The 24055-nt window shown below is 40.8% G+C and overlaps 1 protein-coding gene across 1 annotated transcript in view; it reads left to right on the top strand.

Moving 5' to 3' along the window:
* LOC124594025 (lachesin-like) overlaps positions 1-24055 on the top strand; it is a 157318-nt gene that overhangs the window by 76310 nt on the left and 56953 nt on the right. Inside the window, exon 3 of the mRNA XM_047132376.1 lies at positions 23469-23690. Within this exon, the coding sequence (XP_046988332.1) occupies positions 23469-23690 (222 nt within the window). The remainder of the gene's footprint in view (positions 1-23468; positions 23691-24055) is intronic.

Raw genomic sequence — 24055 nt, 5'->3', positions numbered from 1 at the left:
TTGACTTCTCTTATTTCATCATGATGTTCATTTCCCCCTATGTAGGTGGGCATTAACACAATATTTTCACGCCGTGCGGAGAAAGTTGGTGATAGAAATTTCAGGAGAAGCTTCTGCCGCAGTGGAAAATGCCTTTGCTTTTATGACTGACATTCATGTATCATTCCCGTGGCACTCTCTCCCTTATTTCGCGATAATACAAAACTGCTGCCCTTCTTTGAACTTTTACGGTCTTTCTTCAATCCTATATGATGCGGATCCCACATCGTACAGCAATAATCCAGAAGAGGGCGGACAAGCGTAGTGTAGGCAGTCTCTTTAGTAGACCTGTTACATTTTCTAAGTGTTCTGCCAGTAAATCGTAGTCTTTGACTAGCTTCTCCATAACATTATTTATGTGACCTTTCCCATTTAAGTTATTCGTAATTGTAATCCCTAAGTATTTAGTAGAATTTACAGCCGTTAGATTTGTGTGATTTATCGCGTAACTGAAGTTAAGTGATTCCTTTCAGTACTGCTGTGGATAACTTCAAACTTGTCACTATTTAGAGTCAATTGTCATTTTTAACACCATACAAATGTCTTGTCTAAATTATTTTTCAATTCGTTTTGATCATCTGACGACCTTACAAGACGGTAAATGATAGCAACATCTGCAGACAACCTCAGAGGGCTGCACAGATTGTCTCCTAAATCGTTTGTGTAGATCAAAAGAACAAAGGGCCTATAACACTTCCTTGGGGAACGCTAAATATTACTTCTCTTTTTACTCGATGATATTCGGCCAGTTATTACGAACTGTGACCATTCTGACAGGAAATTACGAATCCAGTCACACAACTGAAAAGGTACCCCACAGGCTGGTGCTTTAATTAGAAGTTGCTTGTGACGGAAGGTGTCGAAAGCTGTCTGGGAATCTTAAAATATGGAGTCATTTGACGTCCTCTGTCGATATTACTCATTACTTCGTGAGAATAAAGAGCTAGTTGTGTTTCATAAAGACATTTTTTTTAATCCGCGTTGGCTATTTGTCAAATAAATCGTTTTCTTCGAAGTCATACAAGCATACAAGTAGTGTATGTTCCAAAATACTACTGCATGATCCGTTGTTCCTAAATTGTGCTCAGCTAAGAGAGAAACGTTTAATTAAGCAATTGCCTTCGGTAACATCGACAGTAGATACGATGTTTATGGGTGATGAGTACTTGACTTAAGTAGCCCACAAATCATTCCAATAAGATTCTTCTGCAACATTTTTTATTTTGTATTGACTAACCAAAACACTTTTTTAGCCTTGTTTCACGAACTCTATTATTACCGCACGACCTCAATTAAGGGTTATAAGTTCTTTTTCTAGTATATAGCTGATCGCAAAGATAAAAAACAAAGCACAGATAAACATGCCAACTTTTTAAATATGTCGATTCTCGACTTAAACTGTAAAAGTTATATCTGTTGACAATTTTCACAAAATTATGAATGGATTTACAAAATTCTGTAGGAAAGCGCTTACAATATTCATTAGTACAACGTTTACAGTAACTATGACTAAACATACATTGGAGTGAGGGTATTATTTTTATCAAGCATTCTAGTGCTGATCTTAAGAAACCTCAATCAGCTAATTTCATAGGATACGAGTCTTATTTCTTTGTCTGCGGGACTTGGCGCGAATAGGTTGCACGTGGCAGGCAGGGGTCGCGTGCTTAGCTGCAGGTATTTCGGGACAACGCCCCCTCAGCTGATTGGAATTAACAACCCCCTGCGGACGCAACGGGTGCGATTTTCACGCCAGGGAACCGCAGGCACGCACGGGAATGGAGACTGCTGACCCTATTCCTGCAGCTACTACAGCTTTCATCTGACAGGCCAATGACGACACGGAATACTATCGTAACTGGAGACTGCATAGGCTTTAGGATTCTCTTCCACCACCACTAACCGTCCACCCAAACAATCTCATACAATTACTTAAAATAATCCACGATTTTATCTCGTTAATGTGTAGGGTCGGTTGAGTTGCAATCAACATAGGGTATGAGTGAGTTGTCGCCTGCTCCACCACTTATAACTTTCCCTAGCCTACTCTTCTTCCCCTCGCCCTGTAGGAGAGATACACGCACAGTTCTGAAAGCCAGACGTATTGAATTATTTCCTACTTTACGTCTTTCTATCGACAAGAAATCGAGCCTCTTCCAAGAAAGTACTAGACAATTATCTCTCTGTATTCTGGAAAATTTCTTCAACTGAATTTTTCGCTTGATACTACATTTTTTACTTTTACATCCCAATCACTCCCCTTCCACCATTGCCTACTTCTGTCTACAGTGCGTAATTGGAAGGATGTATCAAAGTGCACAAGACAGTCGTTGTCCCACCATTGTTATAAAGAGTGAATGCGATATCTATGTACAAAATTTCGGAGATTTTTCAGTGATATTTTCTGAGTAATTTGGTCCACTTTACTCCTCGCCCTCAAGCTTGCCAGACAATCCTCCTCGGTTCTATCACGGATTTATTTTTCCAGGTTGTACGTTATCGGTGATACACAACAGTAAGGATAGTTTTACTGACGAAGATTTTGCCGATGTATACCTCGTGTATGGGATCACTGAAGACTGTGGAAGAGCAACACTGCGATGAGAACCGCATCATAGTTCTTTTGCATCTTTGTGTAGACGCCAACTTTGTGTTTTGTGTTGTACGTTTTGTTGATTGTATATTACAGCCTTTTTCACTTTTTAGAGATACTTTCACAGAAACAGTGGTAACTAGAGAAACAGATAAACCGTAATTACTTTATTACTCTGTAACAATCCACGGATATTCTGTACGAAAATACTCAAAAAACACCCTGAAAAACGCCCGAAATTTTACCGATGAAATTTGGGTTCACCGTGTACATGCTGACAAGCGGGAAGCCTTTGTTATCAAAGCGATTTTACCCTCAGTATTCGGCGATAATAGGACTGTTAAAATTTTATGTGGCGTCAAAGCTCCTTCACAACCAATTTGTTGGAGCTTTTCAATATATTTCATGGAGAGTGGCTCAGACGATTAGTTGAATAACGAAGTCTTCCATATGTGGCATATTACAATGGTGCAAAACTTAAGGATGAAAGTAACTTTTGCATGATGAGTCACTTCCAACTTTGACCTTACGTAGAGTACAGTATTGCACTAAAGGTAACTGAAAGAAGTGCGTAATGAGATGAACAGAAATGATACTTTTATTCAAAGATAATAACTGGAATGAAGTCACCGCGATTGATGATGCTCCTGACATTACAAAAGGCGGGGGCTCCTGGCATTACAAAAGGCGGGGCATGGTTCTTCGTAGGGTGTGTGTTCACCTCTGCCCCGTGCTTCAGTCTGGCACAAGGCTAACCGAAGGACTTCAAGTAGTAGGGTGTTCCATACGTTCACCAGTGCGGTTGACAACCAATGAATGGTCGTTGGTGCATGTCGACGTCTGCCCAACGCATCCCACATGTGCTCCAAGGGGTTTAAGTCAAGGAAATGGGCGGCCAGTACACTCTTTGACATAAAACTCGACCGGCGGCCGGCCGCTTCAGAGGCTAAGTCCGCGCCGATCGCGACATGGGACAATAAAACTGGCCAACTCGCTAATTTTCTAAGTCCGGTTATCTGCACAATCTGGCAACACTGCAGACTGCGGCACTTCCTGGGGGAAAACTTGTCCCATGATAGAGAAACACTAGGCTGATTACGCCTGTGGTCTAGCGGTGGCGTGCGTTGTTTCTGTTCGTAATGTCAGTGGATCGAGAGCAGCTGGCATAAAATATTTTTATAGCCTCTTCTGTCTGAATGCTGAAGACGTGAATGTAATAGTAGCGAAGATTCAATCTATTTCGCTTTATGACACACCGATTTCAAAATTTTATCCAGTAACGATTTTGCGGCAGATTTCCTGCAGACTGTCCTCCTCTGGACGCCGTATGCGGCAAAGCTCCGGGATCCATTTGCTGGCTACCGGCAGCGGCCGTGGCGACAGCAGCGGCGCTGAACTCCCCCGTTCTTTATCGAAAGCGCCTGCTCCCGCTCATCGCTTTTGATGATTTAAAGCGCTTTATTATTAAATTTCTACGATTTCCATTCACGCTCAAAAGCAACGGAGACAGACGCCCTGATTAGTAGGCGGGTATTATATTACATTAATCGGCAAGAGCTGAGTATGGCCCGAAATTAATTTTATAGACTGGGACGAAATTAAACCACCTCGCTACATTCGATGAATTTATAAATGCTTCATACCTCGTTTCTTTTCCTTTCAAACTCAATTATTTGTGCAACTTTTGGTCAATGTTCGGATGTTTTCGTCAAGCCGGGGTGAGCGCCTGTGGTGTAAAGTGTATTACAGTTCTTGTTTCATTCCTTATGGTAACTCTATGCGATAAACTGTGTGAATACCTTGCAATGCATGCTCTGTAGCAGTGCAGGAACACTGCACATTTGGAGCTGCATGTATGGGTTCATGAAGTATTTAATGTTGATCAGAAGTGATAGTTAAGGCCATCAGATTTAGACCAGAAAAATTTTTCGTTTTGGAGGTTTCAGAGAACGGAAAGGAATTGCTAACGCCGGTGTTAGAAAACGTCTACAGTTAAATGCTATTGCAAAAATTTAGAAGAGGGGAACTATATTAATCAACATGTGCGCTTCATAAACAACCTTCTGACATGTTAGACCTATATGACGAACAAAACTCAAATTTATATCGTTGACAGTCGCTTTGAATCTTTTCAGGATCTATTTTACAGTGAAGCACCTTGGCATTTGCAAAGCAGACATCCATGATATTAACTTAATTTACTAAGTCGAATCGGACGAAGATTGAAGTTTAAAGGCATTCTTCAGATTTCGTATAAAGAATTTTTACTAGCCGTTTGCAACTCCATTAATTAAAATGGAAAATAAAAGGTTGTAGTCAGCGGCTTCCACCGAGATTGGAACTGCTATGTCATACAGTACGACCACCGCAACGCGCAAGGAAACTTCTTTTTTTTTAATTTTGCTTTTTTTCTTTTACTTTTTTTGACGATTACCCCTTTTTTCTCTCTTATTTTAAAGCCTCTTAGGAAAATGGCAATAAAGAAAAAACTAAGTGCCACCGCCACTTTTCATCCTATAACAAAAAAAAAAAAAAAAAAAAAAAAAAAAAATCTGATCCACTTCATTCGTTGGCTCCTGACTAAACCTACCCCAAGAGCTGCCTATATACCAGGGGAAATATGGGAATTCAAGGTTAGGGCTATCATTACAAACAAAACAAAATCTTCCTTTTTCTGAATTTTATTTTTATTTTGATTTTTGTTATGTTTATTTTTGTTGTGTAATTGATCGGACGCCTTCTGCGCCCCCCCCCCCCCCCCCCGGTAATATGTTGAGTCACGTCTTCTCGAAATTGGTGTGTTCTGTTCAGTAGTTCAGAAATGTTCGTTGGTTCAAACTGGAAACCTTCTTCACTCTTGGCTTAACACATTCCAGCTGCGAGGCGGGTCGTGGAAAACACTCCCAAGGAAGTTCGAGAAAAATTGCCTGTATTTTGGGTGGCGGACAACGACATAATGACGGTCGTTGAGGTATGTCCAAAAATCGAGTACAGAGTCTGCAGTTTGTCCAACTAGGTAGTGAATGGCATGTCCGCGAATCCAATTCACAGCATTGGTCTTCGTCCGAGGAAAATAGTCACGTCCGGGAACTAATAATGAAAGGGGAGTATTCCGATTCAGAATGTCCCGCGTTAGAAAAGCCACAATATGACGAATAACCTCCGAGCTAACGACACACTGGCGACCACAGACGGACTGTAGTCACTGCGATGTTGCCTGAGCCTCAAAACGCAACCTTAAAAACACACAAACAGGTGTTATTTATGTGAAGAACGCCGTTCTTGGAGTCCATAAATTAATTATACTTTCTAAGTGTCTCATCTTACAGTGGATTCTATCGTATGAGTCTTCGATGTGGAAAACGAATGTCAAGTGAATTTAGCGAGGTAACGCCGGCCTACACCCGGAAGTAAATGCATTATCAGAGTGTTGACAAATACTTGCTACGACGCTGCCATTTCTCGGTTCTCTTACGAGGCAGCTCTTCAGCGAAATGCTTGCCGTGATTCTCCGATACGGTCCTTCAGAGTGGAGACGCGCGCGCACGTTTGGTTTTTATGCGGCGTTCTCCCCTGATGGTTTCTGACGTCGCCTTGTGGGCTATGTCTGCATTTGAGACATTCAATTATCATTAATCCAGAATGATACAAGTTTCAGCTTCCGGCGTGGAAGAAGGCTGTTGACGCCGACATTACATCATTTCAACGTAGGGAAAGCAAAACGGGTCATTCAATGTTTCTCATTCAACATAAAGCATGTGAGATAATTTTTCGTAACGTTCATAATCAACTAAAAATACAAACGAAGTAAAAATACATCTGAAGCTTATTCGAATTGAATATAATGTAAGATACCAAACGCTTTGCACCTCGATGTCGAATTTGTCCACGTGCAATCTTTTGCAGCATACAAAAAGAATGTCATGATTACCACGAGAATGAAGAAATATGTTGGTACGGATGGAAGCAAGGAGAGACGCAGTCAAAAAATATTCGATTCCTCATGGCATTCATTTCATTTGAGACGTAAGAAGAGTTAAAGCGGGATATTACTTTCGTTAACATGAAAGATATGCCGCACATATTGATAACGAGGAAGTCTGCATCTTCATACGTTTCCTCCTTGAAATCTGTATGCTCTCTTATATACTAAGTAGCCTGATCATTGTTTCAGTAATGTTACCCTCTTGTTTGACCCCGTATCGATGAACAGATTCCAAATGCATGTCTCTGCATGAAAGTAGCTGTTCGAACCCTTCCTGGGTTGCTTTTTGTGTTTTATTGCTTGGAATTCCTGAAGCAGACCACTGTGCCTTCTCCCCTTGTGGGTTAGGTCTCAAAACTAAACCGCTTTTTATCCAATGGCATAATTTATTCAGACAGCATCAGCACAAGACTGTCAAACAAAGCCTTCCATTTACAGTTGCAACACTCTAACCAGCACTGACCGAAGTGTAATCCACGGTCATGGTCCGAAATTAGCAGCTGTCTGCTACTGTGGCAAAATCCGTACTACACTTCGTACTACACTTTCGATTCCTTAGCACCATTTTATCTGGTAACACTGTGTAGTTGCAGAGTTGTGCCAGCGTGTCTGTCCTCACACTGTCAACTTTATGTATCTCAGTTCTCCTGTAGCGTTGATCGGAAGGAGCAGAAGTAAATGAGTGTATTCTGCATGACGTAACATTCAGTATTCCCTTCTTTCATAGCCACTCTTTATGTGCATCGATACCAAATAGGAATGTGAAAACTCTTGCGAGTGAGAGAATGACAATAACAATCGTAACAAGAACAATCAAATAATGAATAATGTTTATTCCAACGCAGAACGAGAATGGCTTTAAATATAAAAATCTATATCTATATCCATATCTACTGATCTTTGAGTTGGCACAATGCAAATATATTCTTAGCATTTAGTTACTGAATTTAGTTCGGGATGTTTGCAGAGAAAAGGAAAAGTCGGTACTTCTCGCTAGTGTAATATAATGTGAACCAGCAACTACCCTTTCCTTAGAACACGACTCAAGCAGGTCCCCAAGTAGGTACCAAGGCACTGCTGCACTCTGTTCCCTGACATTGCTCTGATGACGGTTAATGCAGATAGTTCCGATTATGAAATACAAAACGTATTGCAGGTTAGTTCCTACGATAGTAACATTAAATTTGCTTTGTAGACGGCACATGAACGTGACGACTATCCATATAACTCATCAATATAAAAAGCCAATATTATGGGAATTTAGCAGGATTACTCAACATGAATTCTGAAATTGGTTGACTGACCGCACAGGTGCTAAACGTCGTCAAGAGTATACGATGTCCTAATCGCATTAGGAATATGAAGATCGTCTTCGACAGCTCGCAACTTTCACATTGGTATCTCCACCCTACTCCAGACAGCCCTCGGTGGAGTTGCACTAAGTTGCCGATGCAATGTAAGGCCTTCAAACCGACAACAGACCACATATTGAAAAATACAAGCGAGTTCTCTTGCAGCGTAAGCTTATTGTAACTAATCTAAAAATTATTGGACAGGAACATTGTCCTATTCAGAAAAAGCTGTCCAGCAGGTCCTCTAATAGCTCCTTGGTACAGTCGTTTGACTACTGAAAATGGTTCCAACATGTCACCACTAGAAAACACTGCTCTGTATCGCAATAACTCAAGATGTAAAGTAATACCACGATACTGCAAATATCAGGGAACACCTTATCGCAGATAAGACTGTCCTTAAGGTTTGTAAGCTCACATTTATTACAATGAATGACATACCTGAAATGTTACCACTCTCATTATTACGTCAGATTGGTAATGCACGTAGTAAGTTCGTCGTATTCATGATTTCCTCTTCAAAGTAACATACCGTACTTATTATTTAACACAAAATGACATTAAAAATTTAAGTCATTCACGAGCAGCTAGTTGAGAATATGTATGAACTTCAAATGACACGACGAACCGTCTTGTTCCGTATGTGGATTCAAACCCAGCTCATGCAGGCTAAGCAAAGATTTCGTTACTGACGGAAACTAACAGTCATTCCTGATTAAGCATACAGAGAGTGATATACCTCGATTTTAGACAGTATCAGTTGGCAAATATCAACTTTAAATTGCATAACGCAAACATGTTTAACAGACGCGAATTCCTACCCATCATCTATTGTCCCTGTTAACGAACTACGAGAGATGTTAAATATTGCTTCTTCACAAGTAACTTACTTGAAATGCCGTGAGGTAAAGCTTTGTGTTGGACACGGATTCGAACCCAGAACCTAATCGGATTGCTATCGAAGCACAGTCAAATGTGACATATCGGATTTTCGCGACAGTAGCTAGATGTTTTAACTGAAATGACGAGACGAAACATTAATTTTTTCCTTCCCAGGACTCCTACCCGGCACCTATCGCTGTTATATTCTAGAGAAAACGAACGTTAAATATGGGTTTGTTGCGCCAGCAGTGATATGTGAGCATGTTTGAACTAGAAATAATATGACGACGAGTTCAGCGCTCACTGGGAATAGAGCCCCACACATATCGTTGTTGACTACACACGAAGAGACGTCAGCTACCGAATTTTTCTCCACCAGCTGCTCAGAATAACATCTTGAACTTACAGTCATCTCGCAAATAGTTCTGTGTCTCACTGGGAGTTAAAAACGTCAGATATCGTTAGTGTTGACAACGAATGAAAATACATTAAAAATCAAAATTCTTATCCACCAGCAGATAGGTGTTCTCATGCTAGAGCTTGATAATACATAATTAAATCTTTAGTGCCGGGTCAGGATTCGGTCCCATTCACGCGTAATATGTGGAGATGTTGAGGAATCTGCAGTTTTGAACAAACAACAAATTGTAGCCGACCTGTATTGTCACGAAGGGATCAAATTCCGCGTTAAGGGCGGTCTGAGTTGCATTCCCAGTTCAGAACCAATCTTATCGACATACAGAAGCTCAGATAAAAGATGGAATAAGTGTCCTGTGACCATACATAGCGTTTGTTTCGTCACTTGAAATAAATAACTAGTATAAGGAAGGTTACCGGTGATAGAGTTTCTACATGTCGCCACTCCAGACTTTATTGTGGTTCAACCTACCGTCTACTTGGTAGAGAAGGAAAATCATCTTTAATGTGAATTTTCAGACCACACTGCCATTACACCTTCTTCACTTGGTGTAGCCAGGAGAGAATGGACTCTGTCTCTCCCTATCTAAAATCATTGACAGAAGTGGGAATCCAACCCAGACCATAGGTATAACAACCTACCATCCGTCCAACAGACCACGAAATCCTCTTATCTCATTTTTCTATCGTAACGCCGTTGCGCCACACTGGATGAGAATTCTGACACACAGGCGTCCTGTAGTAATTTGCACCATGTTCAGTAAATTCATTTACTTGGTTGACCGAATCACCATGAACTAGCTGCCTCGGCTACCCAGTGCATACATTCCACTCTATATTTTGTAATCACCGAAATAAAATCACGTAACTGCCACCTACACAGAACGGCCAACAGTGTAGGATGCAGAAGTTTAAATAGGAAGTGTTCCTTTCCACTTGAGCTATTCTATTTCGCTATCTGTTTGTAGAAAACGTGGTTCAGTAAAAAAAAAAAAAAAAAAAAAAAAAAAAAAAAAAAAAAAAAAAAAAAAAAGAAAAGCTGTAACTGTTTGTCTCTCAGAAGTCAAGACCTGGCCATATGCATAATCTCACAGTGCTGTGGAATCAGAAAGTTCTGGAGGAATAGTTTTCGAGCTCTGGAGCTGTTGTAGCTACGTGTCAGCTAGTAGCGTAGATAAGATGTCGCGAGTTCGAATACGTTCAGTGCTACATTTTTTAAAACGCAATTCTGCTGTCTGCTGAAGTTGTCAATCTAATGGAACTTTGAACATACTCCCCTTCACTTCTCAACCCAAAGTAGTGGCATGTGGAAAAAGGGCTAACTACTGTGACATTTTGTTCTGTCCAGGTTTAATAGACAGCAGGCAGCAGATGCATCTCGAAGATGTGTAGGGAGAGGGCATCATGCCATAATATGTCAGAACAGTATTTTCTACATTAGCTGTCGTGTGGTAGTGAGATTTTATTCTTCTTCAAACTTTGTTTGACAGCTTTAACTCAGAACAAGTTTTCTACATGCATGTAATCAATAAACTGCACGTGCATTGTCATACTGTCATAGATAACATCAGAGAATTCGCATATATCGTTGATGATTAATTTCTCTCTCATGTTTACTATTGTTTTAACAACACTAAAGGAAACCTTACGAAAATTGTGCACTGTATTATAAGAAATGAAATAAAACTAACCACGATAACCTTACGACGAAAGTATGTTTTAATAAAACCGAGTATCTGTACACAAATGTGCCTCTATCGACACGATTTAGTAAAATACTACTCACTTAGATTTTGATTGGGTCTGTGTTTCATTGGCATGCTGTGTCGTACTCAAGAGGTATGCTAATGTGGCATTCCATAAATATAGTTACGTATTCCTAGAAACCCAAAATTCGCTTGTCAGCAGCGGAAAGAGGCGTTGCCTGTTGTGCAGCATTGTACGTTTTTCAACATTGCACTATGAGCCGAAAGTATTTTCTTGCGATTTCCTTATTGATGTTTGATCCGACTCCTTGTAGCTCTTTCACAGAAGCGATAAAAACGTTGCAGTCAGTGAGACTGAAACTGCAAACCATAACAGACGCTTTTCCACAGGTCAGCACGTTACCACAGAGCTGGCGAAGAGGTATGGGTCTGAGCGTCCTCTTACGACGGCAATAGTGCCTAGAACTCGTAAACCGCTATTTAAAGGTCGAGATTAGTTGCGATTTCCACCTGCAACGACTTTCCTGGCCTGAAAACCGTAAATATACAATCTTTTGTTACCCTTCAAGCGATAATAACTCAGATTATTCAATGGAAATGACAGGTAAAATCAAGTGAACTTTGAGGCTTAATTCCGTGCACACCAGGAAGTAACTCGTCGATCACAGAGTTGCCAAACATACGTTGCCTTGTTGCCAAATCTCAGTTACAGTACCAGCAGGAAGAAGACGAACCGATGTGATCCTACAGCGGGCTGGGAAGTAACCATAGCTGGTGTCTCCAAGTCGCGGCTGCTACGGCCTGGAATACGTAATGCATCTGACTCGCTTACTGCAACTAAGTTTAGGGACTGGAGCGTAGTTACTAATAAATACTCAGAACTGACTGCAAACTAAGCATCATAAGTCATTGTTGTTTTTATATTTCTTTTATATTTCTTTAGTAAGTGTACTCAAAACTAAGAAACTCATTCACAGGCGTTTTCGTGCCTCGCCGATAGTCGAGCACAACAAACAAATAAAAATAAAAAAGAATGTTTATATGTGTGTGTGCGTGTGTGTGTGAGAGAGAGAGAGAGAGAGAGAGAGATAAAAAAGAATGAGAGTGTAAAAAATTGTTGTAAAGAAATTGAATCATGGTATTTAAAGAAATCTTTCATTGTAATGACACGTTCCACATCATTACGAAATGTCGTATTCATGATCTATGGAACAAGAAGTAATCTAATCTAAATACATCATACTGATGACTAGCCATAAAGAGTCATGAATTACCGAAATGTTTGCCAATACCAATAACCAAATCTAAACTTGAAAATAAAAGACGACAAGTTTTCTAATAAACCGTGACTCCTATCAAGACCCTTTCGTCCCTGTTATCTAACCACGAAAGATGTCTGATATACCTCCATTCTGAAGTAACAAAGTGTGCATGCATTTAAAGATGAAGTGCATGATGTGAAGTTCTGTGACGGAGATACAAACCCAACACGTAATCGGATTGTTAACTAAGAAAAATCAAATGATACGCATCGGTTTTTCTTACGAGCCGCTAGGTGTCTGAATCTAAAATAAGGATACAAACTTTTGTGCCTAAGAGACAATCGAACTGCACACCTACCGTGCATCCACGAACGGAGCTTAAGTAACACTTGCTTACTCACGAACAGTAAGATGTGTGCGTGTTTGACCAGAAATAACGACACCTATTGCGATTGTTGGCAACACATGAACAGACATTAAAAATGCGCGTTAATTTTCACTAGCAGGTGGGTGTGCACTTCATAGAGCTGGAAATGAAATTATGAATATTTTTGTACTGGATCAGGATTCGGACCCACATATTTACCTTTGGAGGAGACCTAGAGAAGACTGCAGTCTTGGGAAAAGGAACGAAATGATTGAACTATACTGTTCCGAGAGATTCAGATCCTCGAAAGAGGAGATACGAATGCGAATCACAGTCCAGCACCAAATTTTTCAACGTCTCTAGTTCAATCAAGTACAAGTAAACTAAGAGCCCTGTCCCTTTAAATGGCTATCGGTTCATCAAATAAAATAAAATTTGCTAATGTAAGTAAGCTTACTGGCGACTGTATTTCTGTTTACAACGACTTCCGCTATGTCATTTCCCAACGTAAACTGGCTCTGCCCAGTTGGTAATGAAGGAACGTGATGCTTAATGCTGATTCTGGATTATAACGTCTTTCTCTTGAGGTTACCAGAGGTAAAATAAATCTGTTTGTGCCTCTTAAAAGCAAATGCCTGAACCCACGCATTGCACCTGTGATAGTTCGTTCCACTAGACCATTGTGGCCGCATTTCCCAGCCCCTGGAGTGTGCTGTAACGGATGATGTGCTTAGCTTACAAAATTAATCACGGTGGAAAAAATGCGAGTCTATTAAATGGTTAAGTAGAAGCAAGCTTCTGACGCAGAGATTATGCTATTCTCATGTCAGCAGGATGTAAAGACTCTTCTAGGCATCATAGGCTGGATGTAAACCCATTTTGATTTTTCACAAATTCAGCAAAAATTAATTTCGGGCCATACTCAGCTCTTGCCAATTAATGTAATATAATACCCGCCTACTAATCAGGGCGTCTGTCTCCGTTGCCTTTGAGCGTGAATGGAAATCGTAGAAATTTTCTGTGGAGCAACATTTAATAATAAAGCGTTTTAAGGGGATACGGAATCACCTATCCCCGCAATGTTAATATATGCCTACTATAGGGAACATTTTCTCACAAACTACTGGAGACAGAGAGGTAAAAATTTTACTGTATGTGCATTCATATGTTACAACAATACTGAAACAACAGTTTATTGTCAAAGTATTTTCTTACAGAGATATTGTACATTTATTTTTAAGTAAATTTTTTCCATCGCTTTTTACTAGACTATCACCCCTAAGTCTTTTGTAAATCAAGTAATTAAAAAATCGTTGTTTCAGTATGTAATAGGGACCTATGTCACTACGTCATAAAAATTTCAGACTTCTAGGTTGACCAGTACCTGAGATAATGTTCCTAGATGAAGTAAAAAGTAAACTTACGGGAAACGGAGAAAGAAGATTAAAACATTCCTGATCCGTAGCTAATACCCCCTTCACAGTTTTCATAATCATCTTCAAGTCTTCTTTTGGCACCCCTCTGCACCTGTCTTGCTTTTTTCACTAATGTCTTGATTATATTATCAGCATGCCTTAGTCTGTGCTGATCTAAAAAGAACATAGCACGTACCCTACGGGAACCAACACACATACCCAACTTTTGAAGGACCTGGCATTTAGTTATATTTCCAAGATTGAAGGTTGCCACAGCATCATACACACCAAAATGTAGTGTATTAATTCCGACAAACACTGTTTTTGGGAGACGATGCCATATCACACTATTCAAGCACTCGTTGGGGTTCTGCGTTTTTCCGTGAAGACATTTCATCAGAAGACTTCTGTCAGCCAGATCTCTGAAAATGGGCTTTATTTCTGCCATGATGGCTGATGGTAGACTGTGGTGGTGAATGTATTTCTCTCCTGTTGTTAGTCCCCTATTGTATTTACACCAGCTGTTTTCACCTTTGGGGCACAAACCATGTTGTGGATGCTCATCCGTGGATGCGGTGTGGAAATATAAAGCCCATATAGCTCTCCTCATTTCTTCAAGATTGCCTGTATTTTGCCTGATTGCAAGGCCATAGCAGTTCTGAATGTGGTCTATTATGGAATCAGTCAATCTTCCTCTGCCATCCAAGGTTTTCCCATCATCTAGTTTTTTCCCTTTCATAACTGATTTTAACCTTCTCAGCCTGGCACCCATTCTCTTCTGCACATGTCCTATACATTCAAGTTTGCTTATATTTACACTGTTCCCATATGGTTTGCTTTCCAAAACTTCTTTGAATGCTTTAGAGTCACCATCTCCCAGATATTTGACATAGCGAACATTATACCACTGTGAAGAGCGATGAAAAATTTTCTTCACCCCAGCAACCTCCATGCCACCACTACTACCATAATAATTAGCAATACAGTCATCACTGTGTTCATTTTTCAGCCTGCCTGTGCACCTACAGTATTTAGACATTATTGCAACATCAATAACCTTGCCAGTATCAACACTAGTTGCTGTTACAACACCATTGTTGGAGGTGTGGCCCCTTTTCTGCCACGTGCCATCAAACGCCACTGTGAGGTCACGACTGCCGTCATTTTCTTCCACTGCTTCTTCCACAGCAACCTGCATTGACTTCTGTGCTACATCTTCAACTGCAGATCCTAGTACATAATTGTAAGCTTCAAACTTTGAAGGTGCACTTGGAAGATTTAGAACACCACATAGCATATCACCAGCTGCTTTGCCCTTACCAATTGCTCGCAATCCATAAACTAACCTAATATTTACACTATAAAGTTCAGTTTTCTTGTATCCATTATTTACAGTTACTGAAACCGAACTTGGAAACTTACAGCTGTATTTACAAACACTGCATATTAAATTAAACTGGGCAGCCAGGCCAACATGGGATTCTACTTTCAGAGAAACGTTTCCATGACATTTTTTGCAGCACAAACTGTTTTCAAGAGCTTCACACAATATATTCGTATCAATGAGTTCAAAAACTTCATTCCCTCTATCAAGTAAATTATATTTCTCTTCCAAATCTCTTAGTTTTTTATGAGAAGCACTGTTTTCATTTGGTGTAAGTTCGTTCGGCAAATCAGTAATAAGTGGATTCACATTTTCCAACAGTGATGATGATGAACTGCTTTGCTTTGCTAATGAATCATTATTTCTTTTCTTTTGCCAGTTCACACGCTTTTTAAATACTTTTGCTTTAGCTCTAGGCATTTTCACTGCGAAAAATGAAGCACTAAATACGAAATAACTCAACAACAACTACTTTCTTATATCACACTGTTTACAAAACAGTCCCGCCACAAAGTCAAAGAGTAACTTGAGGAAACCAGAGAGAAACATTTTCGGGCAACTAGTGTATAAATAGTCGCTGGAAACCGGGATATTTGAATTCATGTCACTTTAAAGGTACTGCCAAAAAGTTCATGGTCAGCCACGAGAGACGTGTATAACTAAAGCGCAATACCCGATCTCACAAATATATAAAAATAAAATAGTTATAATTGTAGTAGAGCTATGTATGATACGTCATTTTAAAGAGGAAACATGGCAGAATATAATACGCCAATAAAAAAAAATTCGATTTTTTAACCCAAAATCCGATTCCGTATCCCCTTAAATCATCGAAAGCGATGAGCGCGAGCAGGCGCTTTCGATAAAGAACGGGGAGTGCAGCGCCGCTGCTGTCGCCACGGCCGCTGCCGGTAGCCAGCAAATGGATCCCGGAGCTTTGCCGCATACGGCGTCCAGAGGAGGACAGTCTGCAGGAAATCTGCCGCAAAATCGTTACTGGATAAAATTTTGATATCGGTGTGTCATAAAGCGAAATAGATTGAATCTGCGCTACCATTACATTCACGTCTTCAGCATTCAGACAGAAGAGGCTATAAAAATATTTTATGTCAGCTGCTCTCGATCCACTGACATTACGAACAGAAACAACGCACGCAACCGCTAGACCACAGGCGTAATCAGCCTAGTGTTTCTCTATCATGGGACAAGTTTTCCCCCAGGAAGTGCCGCAGTCTGCAGTGTTGCCAGATTGTGCAGATAACCGGACTTAGAGAATTAGCGAGTTGGCCAGTTTTATTGTCCCATGTCGCAATCGGTGCGGACTTAGCCTCTGAAGCGGCCGGCCGCCGGTCGAGTTTTATGTCAAAGAGTGTACATTCGCCGAATATCCTCTCGTTCCAGGAGATCATCGACCTGCACCGTTCGATGCAGTCACGCATTGTCATCTATAAAAATGAAGTCAGACCCTAATGCAGCCCTGAAAAGACGCGCGGTAGGAAGGGGAGCAGTGCTACAATAACGTTGACCAAAGATACCCTTATATAAATAAAGGAATTATAGTTTTAACTGCCAAAGAAGAGAGAAAAAACTTCACTGTCGTTGCTGTTTATGCACCTGATGAATGAAAAACTGCAGTCGGTTTTGGACAAGGATAACAACAAGCATCAAATAATATTGACGGATTTAAATGCAAGAGTAGGATATAAACCTATTCCAAAGATTGTGGTAACTATGGGAGATAACGTCATAAATAACAATGGAAGACTGCTTAAAGAATTTATTTCCTTTCACAAACTAAAGATTGCCAATATATTTATCCGCAAAAAAGATAGCCCTAAATGCATGGTCAGCCAGAGGCTTTAAACAAATCTTTTACTGACTAGATTATCATCATAGAAAAATTAGGAGGCAAAGTAAGAGACACAAGAGTGTACAGGTTCTGACCATTTCATGGTGATACCTCTACTAGATATGTACACGAAATGGAGAAAGAACAAAAAGCTGGCGGAAGGAAAGATGAAGGAAGAAACCTATGAAGTATATCTACTAAATGAACAAAGCATATGACATCTGTACCAGAAGAGACTTAATTAAGAACTAGAGAAGGAAGAAGAAGAGGAAGAAATAGAGAAGGAATGGAAAAAGGTAGAACCCGCAGTTATGAAAGCTGCTGAAGCAGCCGTAGGAAAAAAGAAAAAAAAGGAAGAAAGGGTTAAAAATCTGGACACCAGAATTGGATAAAGTTATAAGGAGAAAACATGACGCTTATCTCAAGTATCTCAGTGAACCAACAGAGAAGAATCATCAAAAATACAAACAAGAGAGAAATGCAGCAAATCGGTGGCAGTGAAACGAGCCCGTCAGGAATCTTAGAATAGATTTACAAGCATAATAGAAGACGATACTCACGGAAAGCAAATGATAGTTTATAAAATAATGAAAATTCTAAATCAAACAGAAAAAAGAAGTTGCTGAAATAAATAACATCCAAGAAGCAAAATGGATAGAACATTACAAGAACTTGTGGTGTGAAGAAAAATGCTAAGGCAACATTATGCGTCCGCCAAAACACCTGAACCACCAAAACGATCATATTCGACAATGTTCCTAGGTGCATTATGTATTCCCACTTCTTGCCATTTGAGGATACCTCTTGCTTTGCCGAACATAGTCATTTTGGTGGTCCAAGTGTTATAGTATGTTGTGTGTGTGATCTGGCGCGGGGGGGGGGGGGGGGGGGCATGATGTTGCAAAGGCGTACTGCCCTCCAACCTCCAAATCTTTGAACACGATACATGCACCAAAGACGATCCATCAGTTGGTGGAGTAATGGAACGGCTTACCACAGGAGCTCCTTACCAAACTTATGGCCACCATGGCAGCACATTGCAGAGCATGCATTGCCGTTCATGGTGATCACACAACGAATTAAGAACCATGTCCCACCTTTTGTAATTCCAGGGGACCATCATGAATCGCGGTGACTGCAGTGTAATGATTTTCTTTGAACATAAGTGCCACTTCTGTTCGTCTTATTGCGTATAGTCTTTCAATTATTTTCTGTTCTGTACTGTAGCAGCTATTTCTAGGTCTGGTCCAAGAGTTATCGAGCTCTGCTTGACAGTGCCACATCAAGTGATAGTAACTTGTGTCCTTAAGTTTTGCCCGTCAGTGTATTTTATCATAACTTCAAATGTTCGTGTTTATATTGAGAGCAAAACAGTTCGAGATTTTGGTGAGCGTGTATGCTACATTTAAATGTTTGCTTTATGAATTTTCTTACACGTACCGCACTATTTCGAGACACGAGCACCGATTTTCTCGCTTTTATACCGAAAATCAAATCCGTCCTCTTATCCACCGCTGTGTATATGCTTCGACTGCGAAGTCCATGCTGGTCATCATTAATTTCTATGGACTGCAAAATATCTCTCCAATCAAATTCTCATTCGGTCTTCTTCATTTCTTAAAAAATTTGAATTTCAGTTGTCGTCAGTAATTCTTTTATTCCCTTTCTCTCCTAAAATTTTCCGCGGCACACATTTCTTTAAAAAGCTACTAAATGTAAATTAATGGCCCAAAATCAGCCTCTAAGCGCGTATAGCCCGTGCCTTTCGCAGCATACCTCATGAACGTCCGAGAAAACTGTTTCTACCTTTCAGTGCTGAATGGTCTACTTAAAAAGTTCTCAAATTTTCTGGCAGTACCTGCAACCAAAACGAAAAAAATAGTATTCCAGCTTCCTTTGACTTTCTGACTACTGCAGTTTTGTTTCAAAGTTGTCGCAAGCTCATTTTTCTACATATGTTAAACGCTATTATATACAGGGGCGATGTCATCTCTAAATGGCATATAGCGTATAACTATTCCATTTTGCTAAATTTCAAGTGTTTATCACTTTTATGATCACTTCTTTTTCATTGATAAACAAATATGACATAGAGCAAACTTCTCTTACACTTCTCTTAACTTTTGCTTTGCGTTGTTGTTAATAAATTGGAATATTCACCCTGTACTACGCGCATCCGAAGAAATTTTCCCAAGAGGGGAAGAGATTCCAAAACTACAGTTTTTATATAACAAATTCGGTGAGTTTGAGAACGTCTGGCACCCCAAAAACCAAATTCGACGTGAATTATAGAAACGATTGATAGAATCCGCTCAATATTATTTGGCTACATTATTTTATACTGAAATGACGAGCATATTTCATTAGTATAGGATAAGTAGGGTATGTTTATGTTTTTACTATGAACATGAGTATACCACCATCTTATTCAGCGACCTCAGATTACATCCTCCTTATAACTAATTCATGGTATTCAACGCGTTATTCAGAAGTAGTAGTTTTCATAATACAGCAGTTGGGTTTTACCAGCGGGATTTTACAGAAAATTAAAAATCTGCAACAGAGAATAATAGAGGAAAATCATACTGGATAGAAAAAAATTGTGGGGAAATGTCAAATTAATATTCCACATAGTGGAGAAACCGAAATAAACCTAACCTGACCCACAAAATGATCCATCGTACTCGGCAAAGCTAAATCTGCGTCTTAGTAGAACTATTGCAATAGTGTGTGGCAGTTTTGTAGTATATATACGCTTTCTTCCATGAGTGCTAGTCCAACGAAGTATGCAGGAGAAGCCCTGTGCCTTTGACTCGTGCTTGGATACCTCACTCGGAATAGCACTTGCCCACGAAAAGCAAAAGTCGCAGCTTCGAGTCAGTTTTAATCTGCCAGAAATATAAAGTGTGTACCCCTGCCCCCCTCCCCTTGCGGATTCCTTTGCCTCCACGAGTACACGAGTGGCGACTGCGGGCAGCTGCGCTTCCACGCGACAGGTACGCAACATCTGCGCAGTCCTCTCGCTCCGGCGGGACCTCCCACCATGATGTCCGCAGGGCCGGAGTGCGCGAATACTCCGCCCCTTGGAGCCAAGTAATAAAAATACGCCGTACGTGAGCGGCGTTGAAGTATCGTTTTTCCTGCTTTTCAGCAGCCGCCCACCATTAATAACACATGATTCGCGATACGTGGCTGACGTACTGCAATTTCCAGTAAAGTGAAGATCCTTAATGTCACGACGTTTGAAACAACGTGCTGCGGTTATTTGCTCTATGCCATTACATACTTAATTTTAGCGTGTGTTTGTATAAACTCCTTAATCGGTAAGTTATCAGTGCGAGAAATCGCCGAATCGCAAATAACCTAAAATCGCTAAACAGAGGAAAAGCGACTGGACATGGTTGCATACATGTACGATTTTATATAATTCTTGTGAAAGAACTTGCTCCCTTCTAATAGCAGTTTTATACTAGGCCGCTGTAACAACGAATGGCTCCAAGCGATTAGAAAAAGGCACAGTTCATTCTAGTTTTTAAAAAACTTTCACAACCAGATCCACATTACTACAGATCTTAGAGTTTGTCGCTTATACCAGTTTTTTCTAGAATTATGGAACATTTTTTATTCTCACTTATTATAACCTTATTGGAGTACGGAAATCTCGTGTACAGGAATCTGTAAAGAGTACACAAACAGATAGATACTGTGCTCCTCGACTTCCTTTATGCATTCGATGCTGTTCCGCAATGTCGGTAGTAAACGAAATACAACCTTTTGAAATATCGAGCTAACTTTGTGGTGATTTGACTAAAGGCGTTCTTGCAAAAAGAAGTTATTACCTCTTTCTAGACAAGGAGGACTGTAGATTCGGGAGTATCTTCAGGGATACATCTGTAAACGTACCGATCAAATTTTGCATGGTAGATAGTTTGTAGCGTCGCAGTAGTACCTGGTATAAAGTTCGTTACTACACTACTGGCCATTAAAATTGCGACACCAAGAAGAAATGCAGATGATAAACGGGTATTCATTGCACAAATATATTATACTAGAACTGACGCAATTTGGGTGCATAGGTCCTGAGAAACCATTACCCAGAACAACCACCTCTAGCCGTAATAACGGCCTTGATACGCCTGGGCATTGAGTCAAACAGAGCTTGGATGGCGTGTACAGGTACATCTACCCATGCAGCTTCAACACTATACCACAGTTCATCAAGAGTAGCGACTGGCGTATTGTGACGAGCCAGTTGCTCGGCCACCATGACCAGACATTTTCAATTGGTGAGAGATCTGGAGAATATGCTGGCCAGGGCAGCAGTCGAACATTTTCTGTATCCAGAAAGGCCCGTACAGGACCTGCAACATGCGGTCGTGCATTATTCTGCTGAAATGTAGGGTTTCGCAGGGATCGAATGAAGGGTAGGGCCACGGGTCGTAACACATCTGACATGTAACGTCCACTGTTCAAAGTGCCGTAAATGCGAACAAGAGGTGACCGAGACGTGTAACCAATGGAACCCCATACCATCACGCCGGGTGATACGCCAGAATGGCGATGACGAATACACGCTTCCAGTGTGCGTTCTCCGCGATGTCGCCAAACACGGATGCGACCATCGTGATGCTGTTAACAGAACCTGGATTCATCCGAAAAAAAAAAATGACTTTTTGCCATTCGTGCACCCAGGTGCGTCGTTGAGTACACCATCGCAGGCGCTCCTGTCTGTCATGCAGCGTCAAGGGTAACCGCAGCCGTGGTCTCCGAGCTGATAGTCCATGCTGCTGCAAACGTCGTCGAATGTTCGTGCAGATGGTTGTTGTCTTGCAAACGTCCCCATCTGTTGACTCAGGGATCGAGACGTGGCTGCACGATCCGTTACAGCCACGCGGATAAAATGCCTGTCATCTCGACTGCTAGTGATACGAGGCCGTTGGGATCCAGCACGGCGTTCCTTATTACCTATCTGAACCCACCGATTCCATATTCTGCTAACAGTCATTGGATCTCGACCAACGCGAGCAGCAATGTCACTATACCATAAACCGCAATCGCGATAGGCTACAATCCGACCTTTATCAAAGTCGGAAACGTGATGGTACGCATTCCTCCTCCTTACACTAGGCATCACAACAACCTTTCACCAGGCATCGCCGGTCAAGTGCTGTTTGTGTATGCGAAATAGGTTGGAAACTTTCCTCGTGTCAGCACGTTGTAGGTGTCGCCACCGGTGGCAACCTTGTGTGAATGCTCTGAAAAGCTAATCATTTACATATCACAGCATCTTGTTCCTGTCGGTTAAATTTCGCGCCTGTAGCTCGTCATCGTGGTGTAGCAATTTTAATGGCATAATTTCCATTCGATAACAGCTACAAGGTCGAAGTTGCTGTATTGTGTTTTACAAATAAATACAGTTTACCATCAGACTACCAGACGTACCCGTAAAGTATAAATGACAAATATTAGTATCTACTAGTCGCATTTCGGAAAAAAAGTATATAGTTTATCGCCCCATATTTTCCCGAATTCAGAGTTCACCGCCTAGGCACTCGGAGTGCTTCCGTATTAAACATGGGTCTTGCACTTCTAAGATTTTGGTCTTCCATAAGTGATCAGGTCACGTAACGCGGAGCACACACAGAGCGCTGATGTGAGGGACAAGGGTGCCAGCCTCACCAGAATTAAATTCATGCTCAGATCGACGACCTTTAGTCCACTATTTCGACCAGACTGGATGAGAATTTTCAGTGGTTTCCTGCATCTGCGTAGGGAAATGTGGAGCCATTTCTTATTTCCAGCCTCAGAAAACATGACTCGTTAACAGTTACGATATAAAAATTCGCAAAGCAGCAATACCATGGCTCGTAGAAAGATGGCGCACTTGAGGTACGTGAGATGTGGTTATGACATCAGCCACTAGAATGAGTGCCAGAAATCTACAATATGTACCAGGTGCTAACACTACAAAGAAAATAGGACAACAACATGAAGCAGATGCACGTCACAACTGAACTGGATCGAACTAGCATATGCATACATTGTCAGCTGCCATCCCTGGATTCATTGTTATTTCGACCTTGTTGGACTTTAATGCAAAAATGTGAAGTCTTTTATTTTTATGCTTACACTATCTGTAAAATGCACTCAGTCCCAAACCATGCATACCCGGTTCCATTGTTTACTGATTTCTAATGGGCGATGTATGTGTCTACAGGTCTGTCACGACCAAGCTTGGATGGAGATGACGGCTACCAGATGGATGATTATGCCAATGATGATGACCCGGACACCAATGTGTCAGACTACGAAGAGGAGAAGGAGTACACGGGTCCGCCACCTGAGTTCACCGTGCAATCTATGATGCTGGAGGCACACGAGGGTGACACTGTTACCTTCCCCTGCTCGTGGAAAGTCCCAGTGGACAATCTCAAGGAGCGTAAGTATTTACAGCTATTTAACATTTACAGCTATAGGCGTGCTACGTGGCAGCAGAATTCTGCCAGGACCACTGATTCGTTGCGACACTGAATACGAGGGCCAAATATTTAAAGGCATATAAATGAGTTCTTGCTTACTTTTTGATAATAAGACAATGATTCAGACAGGTAATAAAAGATTCTGATATAAAACTAGGTAAGGTAAGATGGTTTTACATTTTGTAGTAGTTTGTTACAACAGATAAAATGCATGTAGTTTGTGTTAATTAATTTTAAATCAATGACCTGAGTCTGAAAATGTGAATTATGAATAAAATATTAGTAGAGTCGTGCTTGGGTAGCTCAGTTGGTAGAGCGCTTGCCC

This window comes from Schistocerca americana, chromosome 2, assembly GCF_021461395.2.
Source record: "Schistocerca americana isolate TAMUIC-IGC-003095 chromosome 2, iqSchAmer2.1, whole genome shotgun sequence".
Taxonomy (NCBI): domain Eukaryota; kingdom Metazoa; phylum Arthropoda; class Insecta; order Orthoptera; family Acrididae; genus Schistocerca; species Schistocerca americana.
The sequence above is the reverse complement of the archived record's forward strand: the minus strand, read 5'-3'. Positions and strand labels throughout refer to the sequence as shown.